The sequence below is a fragment of the Panthera uncia genome, chromosome B4 (assembly GCF_023721935.1).
Source record: "Panthera uncia isolate 11264 chromosome B4, Puncia_PCG_1.0, whole genome shotgun sequence".
Taxonomy (NCBI): domain Eukaryota; kingdom Metazoa; phylum Chordata; class Mammalia; order Carnivora; family Felidae; genus Panthera; species Panthera uncia.
In genome coordinates this window covers 76,414,324-76,436,007 of record NC_064809.1, presented here as the reverse complement: position 1 = coordinate 76,436,007, position 21,684 = coordinate 76,414,324, and the positions used below count along the sequence as shown (strand labels likewise).

Here is a 21,684-nt window from a genome sequence, read left to right as displayed (position 1 = left end):
ACAAATATAGGAGGCCAACACAGGCCATAGTTTGAAACCCTGAAAGGAAGGAGGGAGTGTGGCAGTGAATGATTATGAGTTAAAAAGCTATTTCTGCCCACAGGGAGGGCCTGCGAGCACGGTTTATCAAGGACACTTGCGGCCTGAATGCAGGAAAGAGTGCCCAGGGGTGAAGGTGTTGGGGGGAAGGGGGGAAGAGAGGAATAGAAATGAAGGGGGGCGCTCTGAGCAAGAGCCAGTAGACCTCGCACAGGGACTAAGCCCTCCTCTCCTCCCGCAGGCGTCAGCAGCTCCCGGGGCGGGGTCGTCTGCGGGGACCTCTGCGTGTCCGGCTCGCGGCCAGTGACCGGCAGCGCGTGCAGCGCCCCCTGCAGCGGGAACCTGGCGGTGAGCACCGGAATGTGCGCGCCCTGCGGCCAGAAGTGCAGCGGCAGCTCCTTGGTGCGGTTCGCGTAGCGCCTCCCGCCGTGTAAATACTCGGCTCTCACCCCTACCTCCAGCCGCGGGTCCCGGAGCAGCCCTAGCCCTGGGGCTTGAAGCGGAAGGGCTTGGAGAACCTGCGGGCCTGACCCGTCCACCCTGCAACCTTATCTTCTCCGCCTTCTCCCCCTCCTTCGCTCTTGCTCTTGGGGAGGGGGGCGGATTCCTTCGGAGAGGGCCGGCCTCCCTGCCCAGCTGGCCCCAGGAGTCTAAATGCCTGCCTTCCAAGCAGCCTTAGGCAGGGAGCCAATCCTGACCTGCTCGGGCTGCTCTGGGAGCTGGCCTGGCACAAAAACCTGTGGCTTCTAAGGCACAGATTGGTCCCAGGTCCCCTGGGCTGTGGACGTGCCTCTATTCCACTGGGCCTCCCCTGCCTTCCAAACCCTGGCAGTGACTGAGGCCTCGGCTTCACGAGGACATCTCTTGGCGGCCGCCTGGGCTCCCTCCCCTTCGTGCTTAGTGTCCACGTTGCCAATAAAGCTCATGGATCATACATAATGCTCTCAGAAAAGCTCCTGTCTGTGCCTACACATGGGGACATCCAGCCCGGTTTGGGCCCCTCAGAGGCTGACGGAGAAGCTGTTCACAGCCAAAGGGGAAAGAGGACTATCTCGGAGGCACCCTGCCCGAGTGCCACATTCACACTTCCTGAAGGCTGCAGAGGGCTGGCCGTTAGCCCCAAATACCCAGACAGCGTGAGAAAGAGCTAGAAGCAAAGGGAGAGAAAGGCAACCAGGAGGAGACAGCCAGGAGGGGCAGGGCCCGGCTCTCCTGACACCTGTAGGGGGGCACCTTATCACTCACGGCGGGACACCAACGGTCCACTTCCCCCACTCCCTGTCCCACCCCCACCTCAATATATGAAAATTCCTGACCGTGGCATCGAATATAGACTCCTCCTCCCCCAGAAACCAACACTCTCTTGATAGCCCCCCCTATATACACCGCCATCACCCCCCCAGGTGTCCTAGACACAAGAGACCTCCCCACTATCCCCTCCCCACCATCCATCATATGTGCTGTTGCAGGAACAGATATCCCCATAGACCCTAAAAACACCCCCACATGTGTACAGACACACAGACCCCCGACCCCAGACACAGAGATGCTCTTATGGAGCAGCTGACACACAGATGCCCCTCCCCCCACCAGGGAGCCGGATACACACACAAGCCACCGCCCAGGCACAGAGCCTCCTGCCAGGGGGTCCAGATTCCGGGACTCCTAACCCCTCCCCCTCCCAAACACACACAGGCCTCCTCCCACTGCCATCATCACCCGCACAGAATCCCAGACCCAGAGAGCCCGTCCAGGACCTGAGGGCCGGGCAGACCCAGCACCAGCAAGGGCCAAGGGCGCGAGCTGGCTGGTGCATCTGAAACCCAGGCCTGCGGCAGCTGAATGTCAGGGCCTTCTCACAGCAAGGAATGAACTCTGGCAGCACAGGGCATGGGGGTGGGGGTGTGCAAACAGCCCTCCACTCCCTCAGCAGGAGAAGGCTTCAACGCCCACTTCCTGGCAGAGCCAGACTTCCTGGGATGTTTCTGGGCTTCAGGAGAGGAGCTGGACTCAGTCCCAGCCCTGGGAGGAGGCCAAGGCCTCACACGGGCTAAGAGCCACGCCCCTCAGAGCACCACCACCAGGTCACCAGTGTGCTTTCCCAGTCACCTGCACAAGTGGCTTCTCCGTGTTCACAGCAGACGCCATCCTCTCTGGGGCCCCTTCCTCCCCATGCCTCCCCAACCAGCTGATGAAGCCAGGATCCCAGGGGCCAGGATGGGGCTCACCCTGGCTTCCGAAAGGCTGCTTTATTGGAAGCTATTCTGACATCACTTTTCAGACTGCCTGGCCCTCTTGGGACCCTTGATGGGAGTCCTCCTGTGACCTTGGGGGGGGGGGGGCAGGGCTGTGGGTCTCCACACAGCAGAGCTCATTTTCGGACGCTCCTGTGGGTGGTGGCTGAGGTCCTGGTGGAATAGGACTTGATGGCCCCGGGCCCTCCGCCGCTCGAAAAGCTCAGGGCATTGCTGCCCATGGTTCCCCTGAAGGCCAGCCCGGCCAGCCCGCTGCCACCTCCACCGGTGGAGTTCACCACGGCTGCGAGAGAAACGGGAGGAGGGCTCATCAGCACGGGCCCACCACCTGAGGCCCCACCCCTCACTCCACCCTCCCCTCCTGCAGTACCTGCCCCTCCCCCTCCCCACTGCCTGACCCCACCGCCCACCACCTTCTTCCAGCAGGCCCAGAAGGAGCCTGGGACCATGCAAGGGACAATGCACCACGGGTTTCCCCCACCCCACTCTGCCCTCTTGCAGGGCTTCCCTGGGCCATTGAGCCCGACTGGCTGGGAGCCTCAGGGCACCTGCTAAAAGCTGGTGAGGGAAAGAAGCTCCTGTCCCAGACAAGGCCAGGCCCTCAAGCCCATGTGCCATCCTGTAAGACCCAATCTAGCCCGGACAGCGCAGGAAATGGCCACAGCCAAGGACTTACAGATGTTCACAGCCCCTACTCCATCTCCGGCCAACCTGGGGGCAGAGGAGAGAGACCTGTGAGAGTGACTCTTTCCTCAGAGCTGGAGGAAGCAGTCCCAGGCCCCTCCATCCAGGCACCAGGCAGGACCGGTATTCCTTCCTCTGTCCCCAGTGCGGGAAGGCTACGTGACCTTGGGCAATGTCTCAGAGCCTCCATTTTCTCACTTCTAAACTGGGGTCAACTTAGTCCCAACCTCAGACTTGTTTGTGAAGGCTTAATAATATCATTTACCTAGAGCCCTGGGCACACAGGACTCGGTGGATGGGAACTGTTATTATTTATTAAGACAGCTGCGTCCCCTAACCAAATCATAAAATCCTCAAAGCGGGTTGTGGCTTATTGATTCTTGGATCTCTGGCCCCTTGCGTGAAGTCTGACATGTAGTAATTGCTCAGTCTGTATTGAAATAATTAGTGAATTGGAGATTTCACAAGGGTCGCTGAGGCAGGGACGGAGGACGGAGCAGAAGGTGGTCGGGATGGCTCTAAGCAGCCTATACTGGAAATAGAAAAGCCAAGGGAGACAGCTGGACGACGTGTTTGTTTTGTGACTCACTCCATTGTCACCAAGCCCTTGGCCTTAGGGTTGAGTTTACTCTGCAGTGGGGAGGGGAGACCTCACTTTGGTAGAAGGAGTGAGGAGAGCCCAGCTGGCCTCATCACCCCCAAGTCCAGGAAGGGGGCGGAGCAAAGGCCAAGTTCAAGAAAAGGATATGCCAGGAAGCTTCCAGGCCCCTTGCTCAACTGGGCCCTTCAAGCGCTGGGAGTTGCTAACAGTTGTGGGTGGGGAGGGAAGCCAGGTTGCAATTAGGCAGTGATTTCATGAAACAGTTTCTGGTGCCATGCCTGAAGAACTCAGAAGGAAGAGACCTGAATGTCTAAGACTAGCGATTCGTGTGATTTTTCTTTTCTCATCCTAACTAAATATTTGTTTTTGTGCAATTGTGTATTTGTAACTCTGTATTCTTAAAAGAAGTCACCCCAAAGTGCATGAGTTCCTAAGACCACAAATCCTAGACCTGCCCCTGGGAAGAGTCGAGGGGTTAAGGGATAAACAAAAACACAAAAAACAAGGACTCCCTCTCCATGTCTCCTAAGAGTGGAGAGAGGACCGTTTCCTCTCAGAGAACCAGGATCTAAGCCCCGATGGTAGCAACCGACGCTGAGATTAGGCTTTCAAGGGGGAATGTTTCCACTCTCCATGTAACCTTGGCCATGTCACTCACCATCCCTGACCTTCAGCTTGCTCGTCTGCCCACGGGAGGAAAAGGATCAGGCCCCATTCTAAGGGTCCCCACCTCTGGCTCTATGAGGAAAAGAGACCCACGGTATGTGTTCCCAAGAGAGTGCTGTCCCTGCTCCTGTGGTGGAGAAGGGTGCAGAGACAGGCATCATAGCTGGGAGAGTTGGGCTCTGGAGGTGCCCTGTGCCCCAGATCAGCTGCTCTCTCTTCCCAGAGGCCTTTGGTGTTCAATTCCTCTCCCCACAAAGCCTGGGTGCCAACCCAGGTAGGTTACGGGTCAACTGTAATGGCAGAGACCCTCCCTCCTCTCCTTCCCCGACTCATATCCTTAACCATGCTTCTTCTCTTCCTCTTCCCTGCCTCCAGGCACTCTACCCTAGCACTCTCTCATTCTCCAATTCTTCCTCTCCATTCCATTCATCCTCCAGCCTCTCTCTCCAGCCCCTCCAGAATAATGCTCCCAAAAGTAAAAGTTTGTGTAAATTCAGCATTTTACCAATGCAAGTGAGTGGTGGTCTCCAGATACTTCCTCTGCAAATGTTTGGTCTTCTCGGCCCATGTACAAGCTCCCCAAGGGCAGAAGCGCGTCTTACATATTACTTATCTCCGTGCTGGCTTCCAATAAGGCAAGCCATGATGAGTCCTACTTCCAAGACTTGGCCCACGCTGTTCCCTCTCACCCTCTCCAAACCCTAGCCTTCGCCCAAGGCACAACTCTAAAGCCTTGCAAATTGACTGAATGAATGACCAACCCATCAAGGTGAGAACGAAGGCCCAACTTCACGGACATAGGTTCCAAGTCTTTCACGAAGAATTCCTGTAACACTAACCCAGCCCGGCCTGCTCTCTGGCAGCAGGTATGCAAATATCTCGGGGACCCCATGACATTCAGTCAATATCCTGTGACTTGGCACTCAATTATGCAGTGAGAAGCAGCCTGGCATCAAGGACGAGGCTTGGACCAGGAATCAGCAGAGCGTGACTGCACACCTGACTTGCCCCCTCAAGTCATAAAACCAAACCGCAGTTTCCCCTCCGTAAACTAGAAACAGTACCTGCCCTGCTTACCTGAATGTGTTGTGAGGGTCAAATAAGATGACCCTGGCCACACATATGAAGTGGCTGTTATTATTCCAACTTTCTCATTGAGCATTACACCACGTGGTCTTTCCTACTGCCAGGTCATCTCATCAGGGGCAAAGAAGCAAGCATCAGCTATACCCTCCCTGCACTTCCCGCCCCCTGCCCCGTGCCTTGCAGAAAAGAGTACACAGGAAATGTCTGTGGACGAATGAATGGCAAGCCCCAGTCCCCACTGAGCCCCAGAAGGATCCCCTTCCTGGCCTCTGTGACCTCACCGGCTCTCCTCGCCCTCCAGCAGCTTGCGGTAGGTGGCAATCTCGATGTCCAGAGCTATCTTGACGTTCATGAGCTCCTGGTACTCTCGCAGCTGCCGGGCCATGTCCTGCTTGGCCCGCTGCAGGGCGGCCTCCAGCTCCTCCTTCTTGGCACGCGCATCCTTGAGGGCCAGCTCCCCATGTTCTTCGGCTTCTGCAATGGCAGCCTCCAGCTTGGCACACTTTAAGCGATAGTGCAGCTGTGAGCTGGGGGACAGGCCTCGCCAGTCACTGCCTCCCTGCCTCCCCGGCCAGCTCCAGGGCAACTCACTCACAGTGGCTTTCCTGGCACCAGCCTACTCCCCCAGCACCCGGGAATCCCAAGGATTAAATACATGGGCTCTGTCAGGGCGCCTGGGTGACTCAGTCTTATTGCGCGTCTGACTTTGGCTCAGGTCATGATCTCACAGTTCGTGAGTTCGAGCCCCACATCGGGCTCTCTGCGGACAGCTCAGGGCATGGAGCCTGCTTCGGAATCTGTGTCTCCCTCTCTCACTCTGCCCCACCCCTGCTCATGCTCTGTCTCTCTGTCTCTCTCTCTGAAATAAGTAAACGTTAAAAAATTTTTAGAAAATAATAAATGCTATTAGGATTTACACGTGCCCATCCCCCCAGTCCCCAGCTGGAGGAGATCCAAAGCCACAGGATCTTCGTTGAGTCCCCAAATTTCAGGCAGCTGGCAAAAACAAAAACCATCTTCAAAACAGGCCCAGAAACAGGGGGACTTGGAGCAGAGAGACACTGCTTGGAACCCCCAGACCTAAAATGTCTGATCAACAGCCCCCCTGGTTTTGGCCAGGTTGGTCGGATCCACAATGGATCCAAGCGACAGATGCCACTTCTGGCCCAGCATGAATGAGCATTCCTTCTGTTTGCAGCTAGTCCTTGCCCCAGGAACCTATCTAGTCCTGGGCCTCCTCTCCTGCAGCTCAGAGAGCTGCCACTCCCTCCCCTGCCCAGCAGCCCAGCACTCCCCCTGCCTCTTACCGGCCACTCCCTGCCTCAGACCCTCCCTTGTCTCCAGTGAGCTCTGCCTCCCTGCCAGCCTTCCCCATCCTCCTATCCTCTCGGGAGACCCTCTCGTGTCCACCTGTCGGTGCCCTTCCCTATCACGCCGGTGCCCCCTTGGTCAGGGCCATACCGCCACCTCTGGGCCCCTCGATGGTGGTCACCCCAACTCCAGGGCCTGGCTCTGCCTTGTTGGACAAGAGGAGAACCAGATGTGGCAGGGTTTGGGAAACCACCACACGTTATTCCTGGCCTGGAAGCCGCCTTGCTTCGCCAGTGATGCACAGTCCTGCATCTGTGCCAGGAAGCAGCCTCCGCCCTCAGGTGAAGTGGCCTTCAGGGCTCCAAGGGGTGGGCATGTCTGGGTAAATCACCCGCACATCCCATCCCCCCCAGCTCAGCTGGAAATGAGCTCTCTGGAGCTGCAGCACCAATTACCTCCCCTGCCTCCCCACTGCAGACACCTGCTGAGGCTTCGATGCCCTGTCTATCCCCACACCTTGGCCAGGGCCTGGACCCCACCCCCCTCCACCGGCTCCTCAACATCTGCCCCTTGCCGACTACACATCCTCCCTTTAGCCTGTCATCATGGGAAGCCTCTGCCCCAGCCCGTGCTGAGAAGGAGCAGTGAGTCAGACAAATAGGGTCCTGCTCTCCAGGCATTATTTATATTTCAGTGAGGGTAGGGGACAGCCAACTACTTAATTAATAAGACAGAAAACTTCAGATAGTGATAGATGCTTCAGGAAGCTTCAGACACATTGCTGACAGAGTGGCTGGTGGTTGAGGAAGCCACCTCTGAAAAGAGGACTTATGTCCAAGACCCCAGGGATGACGAAGAGGTGGCCACGTGCTGAGCTAGGAGAGCCACGTTCCACGCGGAGGGAACACCAAGTGCAAAGGCCCTGAAGCCTGAACGTGTCTGGCGAACGCAAGATACAAGAAGCAGGCTAGTGTGGCTGGAGCACGGTGAGAGGCAGTGGTAGGAAGTGAGGGACAGGACCTTGTGAGCCACACTAAGGGTATCTGCTGGCCTGGGTCCCATGAATCCCTGCAGATTGCAAGCTCCCAGGTACAGCACGTTGCACCCGGAGAGAGGTGCAAGGAGAGTACCAATTTGGTAACGAATTTGGTAACGAATGATGGTTTTTCTCGGGCTGGGAAGTCTGAGGCTCCCTCCACAGGCTCTGTGCCCAGCTAGGACTCTTCTCCTCCCTTTGGCCTGAGCCAGGACCTGGCCATGAACATTCTCTCCTGGAGATCTCACAAGGGCCCTCGAGATCTCACGGGCTCGTGAGACTTGAGCTGCACCAGCTTCAGGCTGGGAGAGCCTCCTGCTCCCCATTCTCACATGGCTGCCCTTCACGCGCCCCAAGAAACAGGGAGGAGCAGGGAGGAGGGCTTGTTCCCACCTGGTTCTTAATGCTGTCGACCTCAGCCTGCAGCCTCTGGATGGCACGGCTCATCTCTGCAATCTCATTCCGGGTATTCCGGAGGTCGTCCCTGTGCTTCCCAGCCTGGGCCTGGAGGGTCTCAAACTGGAGGGCCACACAGAGATGTACGGTGAGGGGGTGGTCAGCGATTACAGGGAACTCATCTTTTGTCCCATCCACTGAAGGCCCAAGGTTCTGAGTGATGAAACCTCCTAGCTTATCTTCCCAGGAAGCCACGGTCTGACCCCCAGCAATCTTCACGCCCTGCCAGCAAGCAGGGGGGGTATAGCAGAGGTTTGCTTTCCTTCCAGTCAGGACAGGAAGGGCGAGGATGGCTCCCTGGGGCCCACCACCATTGGTCCTGGGCCTCCACCCATCCCCATCATGTCCCAAGTGCCGGAGAATCACTAGAAGTCTGAGATCCTCACCCGTTAAACAAACCCCTATTAAAAACACACTTATTAAAAACATCAGCACCACCCATTTTACAGATGGGAAGAATGAGTCCTGGAGAGTGGGAGCCACTGCCCAAGGATCACACGGCAAGTCTGAACCCAGGTCACCTTGTTGGCATGCCTGTGCTCTCACCTATGTCCCACGGATGATTCCCTATCTCAGCAGAGACATCCCTCTGCTGCTCTTACATGCTGCCTCAGGCTCCCTCTTCTAGAACACTGGTTTACCCCAGCACACTCCCTCAGCACCTGCACAGTCAGCCGCCCTGCCTCCACACGGCATGTGCAATGATTAAACCTCCCCGGTCTGGAGGCCTAGGGCCCAGGATCTAGTCCCTACTCTTGCATCTACTAGCTGTGTGGAGTTAGGCAAATTACTTAACCTCTCTGTGCTTCAGGTTCCTCTGCCCTGTCCCCCCATCAGGCTGGGATCTCTTCCTGGGGAGGGACTTGGCCTTCACATCTTCTTCTTCCCAAGGCACTGGAGAGTACCTTAGACTTAACACTGGTGCCTGCCAGGACAGTGGGACCCAGGCCCAGAGGCTTGGAGACAGGTGAGGAGTAAGGGAAGCTGACACCGAGGACGCTGCCAGGAAGGAAAGAGTAGTACCCTCAGCAGCCTCACACCTTGGTCTGGTACCAGGCCTCGGCCTCAGCCCGGCTGCGGCTGGTGATTTCCTCGTACTGGGCCTTGACCTCGGCGATGATGCCATCCAGGTCCAGGGAGCGGCTGTTGTCCATGGACAGGACCACGGATGTGTCCGAGATCTGGGACTGCAACTCTGCCAACTCCTGCTGGGACCAGACGGAATGTCAGGACTTGGGGCATGACCCCACCCTGTTCCCACAACCCATCCTGGGACCCCCCCACTGCCACACTAGAGGAAGGCAAAGGGAGAAGAGGGAGAGGAAGGCAAAGTGGGTGTGGGTCACCAGGCGGCGAGGGGACACAGACCCAGCACCTGCTAAATAGTCCGCCCACCCGTGGCAACCCAGAGAGCCCATTAGTAACTTCTCAACAAAAGAGTCTGGTGGGATCACAGCCAATAGAGAAGTGACAGAATGTGGTCAACGGTAATGTCTCCTTCTGGGAGCTCTGCTGTGGCAGGAGCTCGGTCATGAAGTGGATCACTAGGGGGTGTGGGTAAAATAAAATATCCCACCCAATAACGGAACTCTCTCCAGCCTTCAAAACGGATGATATGGCTGTACTTATAGCTATGGTACACCATTACATGAAAAAAAAATACACTCCTGTTTTTATTTAAAATACATATGTCTAGGGGCGCCTGGGTGGCTCAGTCGGTTGGGCGTCTGACTTCGGCTCAGGTCATGATCTCCCAGTTCGTGAGTTTGAGCCCCACGTCGGGCTCCATGCTGACCACTCAGAGCCTGGAGTCTGCTTTGGATTCTGTGTCTCTCTGTCTTTCTGCCCCTCCCCTGCTCGTGCTCTGTCTCTCTCTGTCTCAAAAATAAATAAAAACATTAAAAAATAAAAATAAAATGAAATATATATTTCTGTATCTCTCTGTGTGTATAGGCACAGTTCGCAAAGTCTGAGAAGGTAGGTACCAAGATGATAAGAGCACAGATAAATGACCTGTTTTGTGCTTTACTCAATTTTCTGGATTTTTGGCCATGAGCATGTACTTCTTTCATGATGAGAGGAAAATAATTAACTACACATATACGTATACGTAGGCACGCATACGTACATAGACGTACATATATATAACATGCAACAGACGTATGAAGGGCTGCACAGAGATCAGAATGCCCGAAGGAAACCCCAAGGAGCCAGCCCCTGCATTAACACACGTGGAAATTCACTGAGGGGCTAATGGAGGCTGGACGTTCACAAAAGCTAGACTGAAAGGAGTTGAGAAGTGGTCTATAATTAACCTCATATATAATAAAGTCGCAGACCAGCCCTGCCAGATGACTGGCCATCCTATCTTCTGCTGAAGGCCAGAGATTCTCACTGATAGGAATGGAGAGTTTCTAAATCCCCAAGTGGAAAAAGAATTGAAAGCCCATGGCAGGGGAAGAAGGAGAGAATGAGACCACAGGGGTAGACAGTGGCCTGTTCTTGGGGGCCACCCATCCCGTCCCTCCGGGCGTAAACTCCTAGGCACCACAGTCTCTCCTGACTCAGGACCCCCTGCCCACCCCACCCAGCCCACCTCTGAACTCCATCACAGCCCAGGATTCCCTAGACATTCTCCTGGTTCCTCCCAACCCCTCCCAACACCCCTCCTAACAAATGGTCATCCCATGTTTCTAGAAGGCCAATCCTAACTGACCCCACCCTGCTCTGCTACCCTCAGCCCCTCCTAAACTCCCTGCCCACCATGGATTCCTGAATCCAGAAAAGTTAAAGAAGAGGATAAGTCCTACACACACACTCAACACACACCAAGACAGCCCAGAGGCAGGGGGTAAACCCCTTGATTAAGACACGGAAGACATGACACGTCTCCCATATCCAAGGTCCTTACCGTCTCATAGAGGGTCTTGAAGAAGTTGATCTCGTCATTCAGGGCATCCAACTTGGCCTCCAACTCCACCTTATTCATGTAGGCAGTGTCCACGTCCTTGGGGGCGAGGAGGGGGGGTGGCAAGAAGGGGTAGAGAGACACCATGGCTTCATACACGGACCATTTAGCCGGGATGGGAGCAAGCCAGCTCTGTCCAACCCACAGGGTCAAACACCAGGGCACTGCCAAGAAACATAGCAGTTCTCCAGGCCGTGTGACCTGGCCACAGGACGTCTCCTCTACTGGGCACTCCCAGGCTGCGTGAGGAACATCATTTCCATGCATCATTCCAGGCACCATACCGGTGTCTGCCTTCCCAGCACCAGAAGCCCAAAGCAGCCCCCAGCCCCAAACCTAGCACTCTCCCAGCTCCTGACTGGTGGTTTGGACACAGCCCTGGCTCTACCACCTACTAGCCACGTGACCTTGCACAAATCACTTCAACTCCGTGAGCCTCAACTTCTTATGAAATCGAAGAGCACAAAATCATCCAGACTCCAAGATAAGGTTCGTAGATGTGGAGGACCTCCAGCCTAAACGCAGCTTAGGTGACTGTGATACAGGTAAGCCACAGGTAACAGTGCAAGCCCAGGTGACACTGGGGAGCCACACATTCCTGTGCCCAAACTCCCGTGGGTAAGGCTCGCTTTTATTCATCCCCAAAGCTCCTAAATCTTGAAAGGCCCAGCACCCTGGGGTAGGTTGTCTTCACGTGGGTGGGCCGTGAACACAGTTGCCCAGAGAGTGGACTGAATCGGGATCTGAAATCAAGCCCTTGTAAGATATTCCTAAGGCCTTCTAACCTTGGCTTGCACTTCTCCAGGGACAGGAAGATCGCTCTGCCTCAGGCAGCCCGTCGCATTCCTTCAGCAAATATTTCAGCCCTGCCATTTGCCAACCTTTGTCTGTCATGAAAAGTTCTGACTGTGATAGAGCACTTCCCTATTTGGGCTTGAAATCTCCCCTTCTAACCTCCATCTTTTGGTCTTAGCTCTAACCCCTTGAGGCCAAAAACAAGTCTAGTGACTCACCAGACGTGCACACAAACACACACACGTACACAGGACGGGCCGTGCTATGAGGGCCTGGCTTCCAGATCTGTCCTTTTCCAGGCTCATCACTCCCTTCTTCTAGTACTCGGGCCAGACTTTGGCCACAGGTCCCTACTGGCTGGCTGCTCAGGTGAGAGGGCCATGTGGTCCCCTGGCCCATGTGTTTTCAGACAATGTCCCCACACTGGCCTGTCTGCCCCCTCACCTTTTTCAGCACCACGAACTCATTCTCAGCAGCCGTGCGACGGTTAATTTCATCTTCGTACCTGCAGGAGAAGGAGGGTGCGTGGTGTGGGTGCAGCTTTGCCTCTGTCCCCCCTCCTCTCCAGGTGTGGAACTCTGCCCTGCATTGGCTTCACCCCTCCTTAATGACATGCCTGGGAAATTGGGTGTCAGCTGTGAAACCAAATGTCCCTGACTTTCCCTTATAGCTATTCCTAAGGCTAGGAATCTCGCCGCAGGATGAAAGGGGGGAGAGGAGGAAATGTATATAAAGGACAAAAACTGCACAATCTAGGAGCAAAAAAGCAATAGTCATAGCCATGCTTAGGGACCCTTTAAATGGGGCCTGCGCTGTTAGGTGCTTCCCACGGATTAGCTCACTTAACCCTCACGACAACCCTGTAACAATGGTACCACGATCAGCAGGAGGCACAGAGCGGGACATAATCTGTCCAGTCACTAAGCTGCTAAGTGGCAAAGCCCAGACTTAAACCCAGGCAGTCCGACTCCAGGCCCATGCCCTAACCACTGCCTAATCCCACCCTCAGGAGGCAAAGAAGGAGCCTGAAGCAGAGGCAATTTATGAAATCAGGAAGAGGGTGCAGCCAAGTTCTGGGGAAGAACCAGGCCCCAGCTAGGTGGTCTGGCGCCAACCCTACTCCCACAGGGCAACCCCCCCATCCCTCCTTGTTCCAAGAGGCCAGCCCCACCCATAGGAGGACACTGGCAATTCAGGACACAGAGCAAGAGAGCACTGGAGCCTGACCCAGCATTTATTTGGAAACTTTTTTAAAAAGGTGTCAGAAACAGGAACTCAGCAGGGCCCGAGGGCTACAGGAGGGCAGCAGGGCAGCTATGATGGGGAGCAAGCAGGCCCCTCCAGGAGCCCAGATCCCCAGCGCCCCGCTCCCTGAGGTTCTATAGAATAGTTGTGGAAATATCCTGAAGGCCATCTGTTCACTCTTGCCTCAGCACCATGCCACTGAGAGCAGAGGGCGCACAAATCGGAGCTCACTGGGCCCTTCCATGTGCCCTTTCCAGGCCTCCCTGGGCCCCAGTCCTGAGCTCAACCTGGCATGTAGGCTCTGGAGTGAGGGTATATGTCAGCGCGTGCAAATACACACACACACACACACACACACACACACACACACACACACATGACAACAGAGGCTTGCTGGTTGCCCTGCACCTGTCTGTCTCCACCTGCTGTGGGATTATTGCTGTTGACTGTCGCTCTAGGCTGTCGCTCTAGGGAAGTAGGGGAGTGGGCACCCTCCACAGAGGCCTTTTTGTTTGTTCTACCTCCGGTCACAGCCAGTGTCCCTGCTCGGCTTAGTCATGCACCTCCAGGGCAGAGCACAGAACTCACTCACTACTCCCAGCACCACTGGGCAAGTATGCTAGGGTGGGGCCCAGCCCAAGCCTCTGGCTTCGGTTTCCGTTCGGTGACAAAAGAGAATTCAGTGGGCACCTCAAAGGCTTGTCCTTAAACCCCCAGTCTTCCAGGCCCCTGCAAGCCCTGCCCACCGCCGACCCCCCCCCCCCCCCCCCACCACAGCCTCCTCTCTGGTTCCTGCGTTGACCAGAGCCACCCCTCAGCCTCTGCAACCCTCCCATGGCTCACAACGATCCCTCCCTCTCCTTGCTTCTTTCAGCCCCAAGTCGGCTCTGTGTCTCCTCCTGGGAGTCAGGGGCCCGACATTCAAGTCCCGGCTCTCCCAGTGACCTGCCACATGATCTCCATCAGGACCCTGAATCTCTCTGGTGTCTAACTCCTCACCGAAACAGAGGGGCTTTTCTAGAACATTCTGTGAGGGTCGCACACGTCCTGAAGCACACCAGTCACAGGACACCTCTGTCCTACCCTCTCCTGGAGCCTTGGTCAGGCACCCAGAGAGAACAGCGCGGGTCAGGGCTGAGCAGGGATATTTCCCTGGGAGTAAGTCGGAAACAGCCCCCAGGAACAAAGAGAGGAACGGAGAGACAGGGAATGTGTCGGTCAAGGCCTTCCCTCCAAGGGTTGCTGTACTGAGCGGCTACACACTTGACCCCTAAGCCCAGAGAAGGCCTGCTGAGGATCAGCCAATGACGGGTGCATGCCCCCGCCCCCCCCCCCAACCAGGGCACACCACACTGGGGTCAGTACTTGTTCTTGAAGTCTTCTACCGCGTCCTGCACGTTCCGCAGCTCCACCTCCAGGCGGCCTCCTTCCAGCTGCAGCCCCTCAAGCTGCCTCCGCAGGCCAGCAATGTGCGTCTCAAAGATGCTGGGGAGGCCGCTGCTCTTGGCCGACCTCTGCTCCTGCAGCAGGGTCCACTTGGTCTCTAGCAGCTTATTCTGCTGTTCCAGAAACCGCACCTGAGAGTAAAACAGAGGAGGAAACTCATGAGGGGCAGGCCGTGCTGCCCACACTGGGCTTGGGAGGGTCTCTGCCCACCCCACACAGCCCAGGCTCCCACGGGTCGTTCCCCCAGCCAGGGACCCCAGCCCTTGGTCCCCTCCTCCAGCGCTGTCTTACGTGTCTTAAAGCCTGATCCAGGGGTCAGGGCTACCCGGTCACCAAGGTGTCCCCTCCCACCTATGTTCCCTGCCACGCTACAGATGATCTTTCCCCCCACCGTCCCTGAAGGGTTGCCCCCTCCCTGTCTGTCCTGGGCCACCTCCCTCAGTATCCTCTCTCTGCCTCCCCTTTCTTCCAAGATCTCAGGACAGGGTGCTACAAAATGAGCACCTACTAGATGCTCAGCTTGGGGTCCAAAAGTCCCCTTGGATGCTTCCAGTGTGCCTGGGAGTGGAAAGCAACCTCCCCAAAACTAGCAACTCGGAGCAGCAGGACCTGGGGGGCTACAGACAGAAAGGTAGAACCGCTCAACAGCAGGGGAGGATTCCGGGCCTGGGGAGGCTTCAGGAGAACCTTAAGGATGTATACTTGTGAATGATGAAGGAGAGGGCATGGGGGCGGGGAAAGGAGAGAACTACAGCCAAACAAGGGAGGGAAGGTCTGGTCTATACCCGGGAGGCAGGAGGCCCTGGCCAGAGGTGTCCAGCTAGGCTAGCCCTTAGTTCCTGATCCAGCCCTACATCGCTCCCTTCCTAGACCCTGCAGTCAAGTCTGCTCCTCTCCTTGCCAACTCCCACTCTCTCTCCCCCACTCCTTCCCCCAACCCTGTGGGACCCAAACAGCCAGGAAAAAACGCTTCCAAATGGCCCTTCCCCAGGGCCTCTCAGTGTGCTCCCCACCCCCACGGGGGGGCCCAAATGGGCTCTCTCCAAGGGCCTCCCTTCCACCACCAAAGGGAGTCTGGAGGACCGGGTAAGTGGGCAGGTACGTCAGGGAGCCTCCCTCCCTCCCTCCAGCCCTTGATTTTCAGCATCTGCCCCAGCAGAAGCAGTAGGAGGAGGGAGGACCTCCTCAGCTGGGAACAGTGTATCACCCCTACCCCATCTCTGACGCCACACAGCCCCCTCTCAGAGAAACTCCTGGCCCCGGCCTCTGGAGCTCCCCACCTGAATCAGCCCAAGAAGCCAGCAGCCCACTCCCAGACGCGCCAGCGCCGCCAGCCCTGGCTGCCTGACAGACTCAAGCACACATCCTGGGAAGAAAACGCAGGGCGCTTTGGGCAGCTCTCTGGAAGAGGAGGCTTGGAGACTGAAGGGGAAAAACAGCCACAGTCTTCACGAGAAAGAGAAAGGTTTCTGATAGTGGCGGAAAGAGAACACGCCAGGCCTCCGGGCGCCTGGCCCGCGCGCGGGCTGGGCTGGGGTGGCTGCTGTGGCCCGGAGCGTGGCTTGGGGCCGGGTACGGCGGCTCACCTTGTCGATGAAGGAGGCGAACTTGTTGTTGAGGGTCTTGATCTGCTCGCGCTCCTCCTGGCGCACCTGCTGGATGGTGGGGTCGATGTCCATCCGCAGCGGGACCAGCAGGCTCTGATTGATGGTGACTTCGCGGATGCCGGCGCCCACCGGGCCCCCGTGGGTGGAGCGCACGGGCACACGCGCCCGCGTGGCGCCCAGGCCGTAGAGGCTGCTGCTGCTGAAGGCACCGCCGCAGGGGCGCACGGAGCTCAGGCGCACCTGGGCGCCGCGACCCGGGAAGGCGGCGGAGCGCGAGCTGAAGACCTGGGAGCTTAAGTGGATGGACATGTTGGCTGGACCGGGCTGGACCTAGCGGCGGGCGCGAGGGAGCCGAACTCGCTGACCTCCGGCGGCCGGGTCGCTTTTATCCGCTAGGCTCCGGTGGAGGATCGGCTTACACAGGTAGGGGCGGGGCTGGCCGCCAGCCACCCTTCGCTGCCCGCCGGGCCCCTCCCCGGGCCACGCTTCCGCTCTCCGCCCTGGCCGGGCTTTGGGGCCCAAGCCAGAAGCTCCCAAGTGGGGCGCAGGGCCATAGACCCCCAGAGCCCCGGATGCGGGCTGACCTACAGAGTGGCGGGAAGGAGACCACCATCTGAGCAGATCTGAAACAAGTTCAGTGTTCCGGGAGGAGGCTTGGGCAAGATTCCTGAGGCCAGAGCAGAGAGATCAAGCCGGAAAAGACTGGGGGAAGGGGTGGGCAAAAAGTTCTAGTCCGGGAGTCAGCCCCCAGCTCCCCCCCCCCCCAGGCATTCCAGAAAGGCATTCCCTGACAGCCTCCAACCCCCAAGTTCAGTTCCTCCTTGAGGGATCAGCTCAGTTCTTGAGTAATCTGACCCCAAGGTGCCCTGGCCTGGCTGGTTTCCCCGGCAAGTCCACCATATAGAAAGTAGGCCAAGTGGGGCACGACCCCTCTTCTGGTCCCTCTCCTCACTCCAGTGGGCACCTGAAGCCCAGAGACACTGTGGGAATGGTCCCCTTGGGGCCGGGCTTCCCCCTACCCCTAAGTCACTTTCCTATCCACTTATTTTGTCCCTGGAGAGGAAGGGGACACCTGCGTGTAGTTGGGACACTTTGTGGATGTCTACACTTCTGTGTGTACAGACCTGCAGGCCACTGGGCTTCTCTGTGTGCTCACCTGAGACGTGTGTGTGTGTGTGTGTGTGTGTGTGTGTGTGTGTGTCTCAACGTTCCTGTACAGGTGGAAGTCTGTCTTCAGCGTGTGGCAGGGTGTCTGTGGACACACAATTGCACACTTCTATAGGCAGGTCTGTGAGCGTGCTTGTTTGTGTTTGCACGCAAACACTCCTCCCCATCTTCCACTGCTGCCATTTTCCTGTTTAAAGGTCCCCCGCTCTCATCGTGTCGCCCACCAAACAAGTCCCAGCAGTGTCAGACCCAGCCCAAGTTGGGGAGAAACACGGCGCTGGAACAGGGGGCACTGGACAGAGACGGCTCCAGAGGCTTCGTTTCTCGGAGCCTCCAGCCACGCTTGCCACGCACCCTCTGTACGGCCCCGCCCTCATTCTCCCCAGACCCGGTTCAGCTAGAGGGGCCACCTAAGGAGCCTTTGGAAGAGACAGCTGACAGGCCTCCAGCCCCTCCCCAGTGAGCCCACCAGCTTGTCACCTCAGACCAAGCCCTCGGGGCCATCCTGGGTGGAGGAGGGTGGGAATGGAATGTCCTTCCTGCTTTTCACTTCAGTTAGATAAGGATTTCCAGTGAAGCTGACCTTGCAGCAGCCCCTACTCAGCGCCTCTCAGTAGAGGCTCACGCCCCCCGCCCTCCCTCTCCTCCGTGTTGGTGTTGGGACAGCTCAGGCCAGAGGCAGAGGGATGCCCAGGGAGACCGCCGGTTGACTCTGCTATGGGGTGTGTGTGTGTGTATGTCTGGGAGAGAGAGTCGTAACCTGGAAGCTGTAGTTTGAAGAACACACAGAATTCCTGGCCTTGTGATATTTGCCGTCATGGGGAGCCCACTCGCCCCCAGCCCCCACCCCCAAGCAGGCTAAAGAGACCAACTGTTTCCTTTCCACAAACTCACACACATACCCTGTCACTCATACACACACAGATACACACACACACACACACACACACACACACACACACTCCCGCTTCCTTACCCCTCAAGGTTCATTCTCAACTCTTTTTCCCCCGCTACCTCCCACCCCGGGCTCCTACCCCTCAGCCCCCACCTATGGTCTGCAACCCTTCCTGCCCCCTCCCACCTGCAGCCCCCACGGGACCTGCTCCCAGCCACCCTTGCACTTCTCCCGTAGAGCCTGGCCTGAGAGATCTTTGCAAACCAGAACACTGCCGGTGACCTGCCTCGTGACCCTGGATAAGTCACTGCCCCTCCCTGAGCATGGTTTCTACACCAGAGAAGAAACCCCAGCGTTCCATGGCAAGAGGGAGCTGGGAGGACATTCAAAGAAGGCTTGGCGGATCCACCCCTCAGCCTCCCCATCCCCTCCCTGAAGTATTCCCAGCAGCTCCAGCCCTGCCCACCTGTCTCCCCCCGCCTCTGCATCTCCAGGCCGGCACCGCAAGCGCACTCCGTGCCAGGCTGCACACATAAGCACCCTCTGGACGGCTTCCTGAGGAGCCGTCCACACCGAGAGGCTGCCAAGCGCATTCCGGCCTGCACGAGTGCACAGCACGGCAGGCCATCTGAACGGAGTCTCCCACCGCAGCCCATGGCTCTGCCGGCTTCACAGACCTTCCTTAGGACATTTGGGGCAGAATCTTAAGACAAGATAATCCCCGAAGCCTTTCTTAGTCAGCCCTTCCCTGCTCAGCACACCAAGCACACCCACCAAGCACACGCTCAGTGGCCCCCTCCCTCCCGGCCTGGCTTCCCACCGAGCCTCTGGAGAGCTAGGAACCAGCAAGTGGTTTGGCTGCACTAAACCCGCGGAGGGTGGGGGACACTGTGGTGCTGCAGCTCCCCTCCCTGCCCCGCAGGAGGAATGAGCTGCTCTTCTCCACGGAGGCTGAGGCGGAGGTGGTGGAGACATTCTTTTGGCTCCTGGCTGCACTTTCAGAGCCATTGCTCACCATCCATCCCCTGGAAACACAGCCTCTGATTCCTAAAGAAGAAAAAAAGGCATGATCGGTTTTCATTAGCTTGGAATGCAAATGTTTGCGATCGTAACAAAAAAAAAGAAAAATATTTATCATGTCTGCACGGAATGTAATACTTTTTTTTTTAAATCAAATACCGAAAGGCACGAAAGCAACATAAATGACAGCCAACAGGCTACTTTCCTGACTATGTGAACCTGTAAAAAAAAAAAAGCCAACGCAGCAGGAAAGTGGGTAACAGACGCACATAATATGAGCTGGCAGTGTGCACAGGGTACTTAATCTACAGGTGCCTGGCGCTGTCCTAAGCACACAGCATCTGTTCACCCTTGAAGTTCTCACAACAGCTCCTCAGCCCAATGTCATCATCCCCATTTTAAGAGAGGGGACAGAAGCACAACAAGTTTAAGAAAATGGGTCAAGGTCACACAGCTAAGATGTCGAAAATCCAGGATCTGAACTCTGGCAGTTGAACCACTAGATTACTTACAAAGAAAAGAAAGAAAGGGAGAAAGGGAGAAAGGGAGAAAGAAAGAAAGAAAGAAAGAAAGAAAGAAAGAAAGAAAGAGAGGGAGGGAGGGAGGGAGAAGGGAGGAAGGAAGGAAGGAAGGAAGGAAGGAAGGAAGGAAGGGGAAGGGGAGGGGAGGGGAGGAGAGGGAAGGAAAGGAAAGGAAAGGGAAGGGAAGGAAAGGAAGGAAGAAAATAGCAAATATGAAAAACAAAATGCTCCACCTCACTCAGATTAAAGAAATACAATAAGAATAACATACGGAAAGTCACATGCCCCCGTCACATTGTCAGGCTGCAAAACTTGGTAACGGTGATGGCGAGCATGTGGCCTTGTCCCTCGTTCATGGGATCACCCACTGGCGCCTCCTCTTTGGAGGGCAAGTTGGCATAGCTCTCAAAGTTAAAGCCATTTGTGCTTACCTCAATCAACCAAACAAATAAAATGAGTACACTTGTCCTTGACCAAGTACACCCACCGCCAAGAATTTATCCTACAGATGCTCTCACCAAAAGTGCACACACGTGGTCTCTGCTGCCCTTGGTTTCCATCAGCGAAAAACAGGCAACAACACAAATGCCCATTAGTGGAAAGAGATTCGGTGGGTTAAGCTGTGTACATTCAAAGGGTGCTATTTACTGGGAAAAAAATCCTTTCTATGCTGATTGAGCTTTTGCCTTTATATATTGGTGGCACAGATCACTGCAGTTTTTTAAAACCCAAGAGGCTCATGCTGTCCAGCTACACCACGTCTACCCCCTCCCCTGTGGCTGGCCCCTGCTGTCCCCACAGTCACCTCCTGACCTCCTGGCCACTCCCTCACACTCACCAGGGACTCTGACACCTGGCTCCCGGGGCTCCTCTCCAGCCTGGCACCCCCACTCTCCAGGTAATAACCTGCCCAGCATCTCACCCTGACTGTTCCTTAAATCCTCAATTCCAGTGATGTTCCCATCCAAACTTTTCCTCTTGTCTCTGCCCGTGGCCACGCTCTAGACCCTAAACTGCTCCATCTCTTGGAGAGTCTGCCCTCACGCTACGGGACTGATCATAACTATCTCACTCAGCAGCTGGGTTCTTCAGCCTCTCCAGCATCCCCAGGCCTGAACCCCATTATTGTTTTCTCCCCACCCACTACCTTCCTTGAGACTTTCTGTCCAGGTTGGACCTCTCAGACCCCTCAGTCTCTGAGGCCTGACTCTGTTCAGCCTCCTCCACCTGAACCCCTAGCCCGGCTCAGCCCCGCTCACCCTAAACGCTGAATCCTGCTTGAGTTCCAAACTGTAGAACATCTGTGAAGACCATACCATCAAGATGTGGTGTCACCACCAACTCACAGTCCCCAGGCCCAGCCACATCCTCTCTGCTACTGGGCCCCTCTCTCTGCTTTGGGTCAACAAGCTTTTCCAGTCCTCCTAGTTGCTATGGCAAAGCTTCTCCACTCTCTTCGTGTCCTCCCCCCTCCCCCCTTATCTTCAACAAAGTAACGTAGCATTCTTCTTCACTGAGAAAATCAGGCCATCTGGTAAAAACCTCTTACCTTCACTCCTCTGCCCAAACTTACCTCCCCACCCACCTTTTTCTTCCTCCCTCCAGGCTCTGAGGACAGACAGTCTCTCCACCAGGACAGCAGCCTCTCTCACCTCCTCAGCTAGAGCATTCTATTCTTTGGTCACCACTTCTTAATACTGTTACCCTCTCATTCTCCTCTCCCTCTGCCTGCCTTTCCATCTGTCTGCATGCACTTCAGTGGGGTTGTGGGGGCAGAAGACAGGTGTCAGCAGGCTGCAGTTTGAATGAGGCGAGGGAGTGGGAACAATGAGTACCCACTACAATGTCTCATGCAGTTTGACAGTAAAAGAAAGTAAGGGGGGGGG

The 21,684-nt window shown here is 56.3% G+C and overlaps 2 protein-coding genes across 3 annotated transcripts in view; one reads left to right on the top strand and one right to left on the bottom strand.

Annotated features, from left to right (window-relative positions):
• LOC125919074 (keratin, type II cuticular Hb1) overlaps positions 1-978 on the top strand; it is a 33,646-nt gene extending 32,668 nt beyond the window's left edge. For both annotated transcript variants that reach the window (XM_049625517.1, XM_049625519.1), the window contains exon 9: positions 281-978. In XM_049625517.1, the coding sequence (XP_049481474.1) occupies positions 281-456 (176 nt within the window). In that variant the 3' untranslated portion in view covers positions 457-978. The remainder of the gene's footprint in view (positions 1-280) is intronic.
• A 1,300-nt stretch (positions 979-2,278) lies between these two features.
• On the bottom strand, positions 2,279-16,579 carry KRT7 (keratin 7). The gene is made up of 9 exons (XM_049625522.1): positions 16,175-16,579; positions 14,508-14,719; positions 12,342-12,402; positions 11,046-11,141; positions 9,175-9,339; positions 8,072-8,197; positions 5,613-5,833; positions 2,971-3,005; positions 2,279-2,577 (listed from the first exon to the last, which is right to left on the bottom strand). Exons 1-9 carry the CDS (start codon positions 16,502-16,504, stop codon positions 2,411-2,413), a joined length of 1,413 nt encoding a protein of 470 aa, XP_049481479.1. The 5' UTR covers positions 16,505-16,579; the 3' UTR covers positions 2,279-2,410.
• Between the last annotated feature and the right edge of the window lie 5,105 nt (positions 16,580-21,684).

What these genes read in the sequence shown, in the direction of transcription:
- KRT7 (XM_049625522.1), bottom strand. Translation starts at nt 16,504, where the DNA reads ATGTCCATCCACTTAAGCTCCCAGGTCTTCAGCTCGCGCTCCGCCGCC. An exon ending in CTGGAGGGCGAGGAGAGCCG is followed by an intron (nt 3,006 to 5,612) that starts GTGAGGTCACAG and finishes CTCTGCCCCCAG; the next exon opens with GTTGGCCGGAGATGGAGTAG. An exon ending in AGTAGGGGCTGTGAACATCT is followed by an intron (nt 2,578 to 2,970) that starts GTAAGTCCTTGG and finishes TTTCTCTCGCAG; the next exon opens with CCGTGGTGAACTCCACCGGT.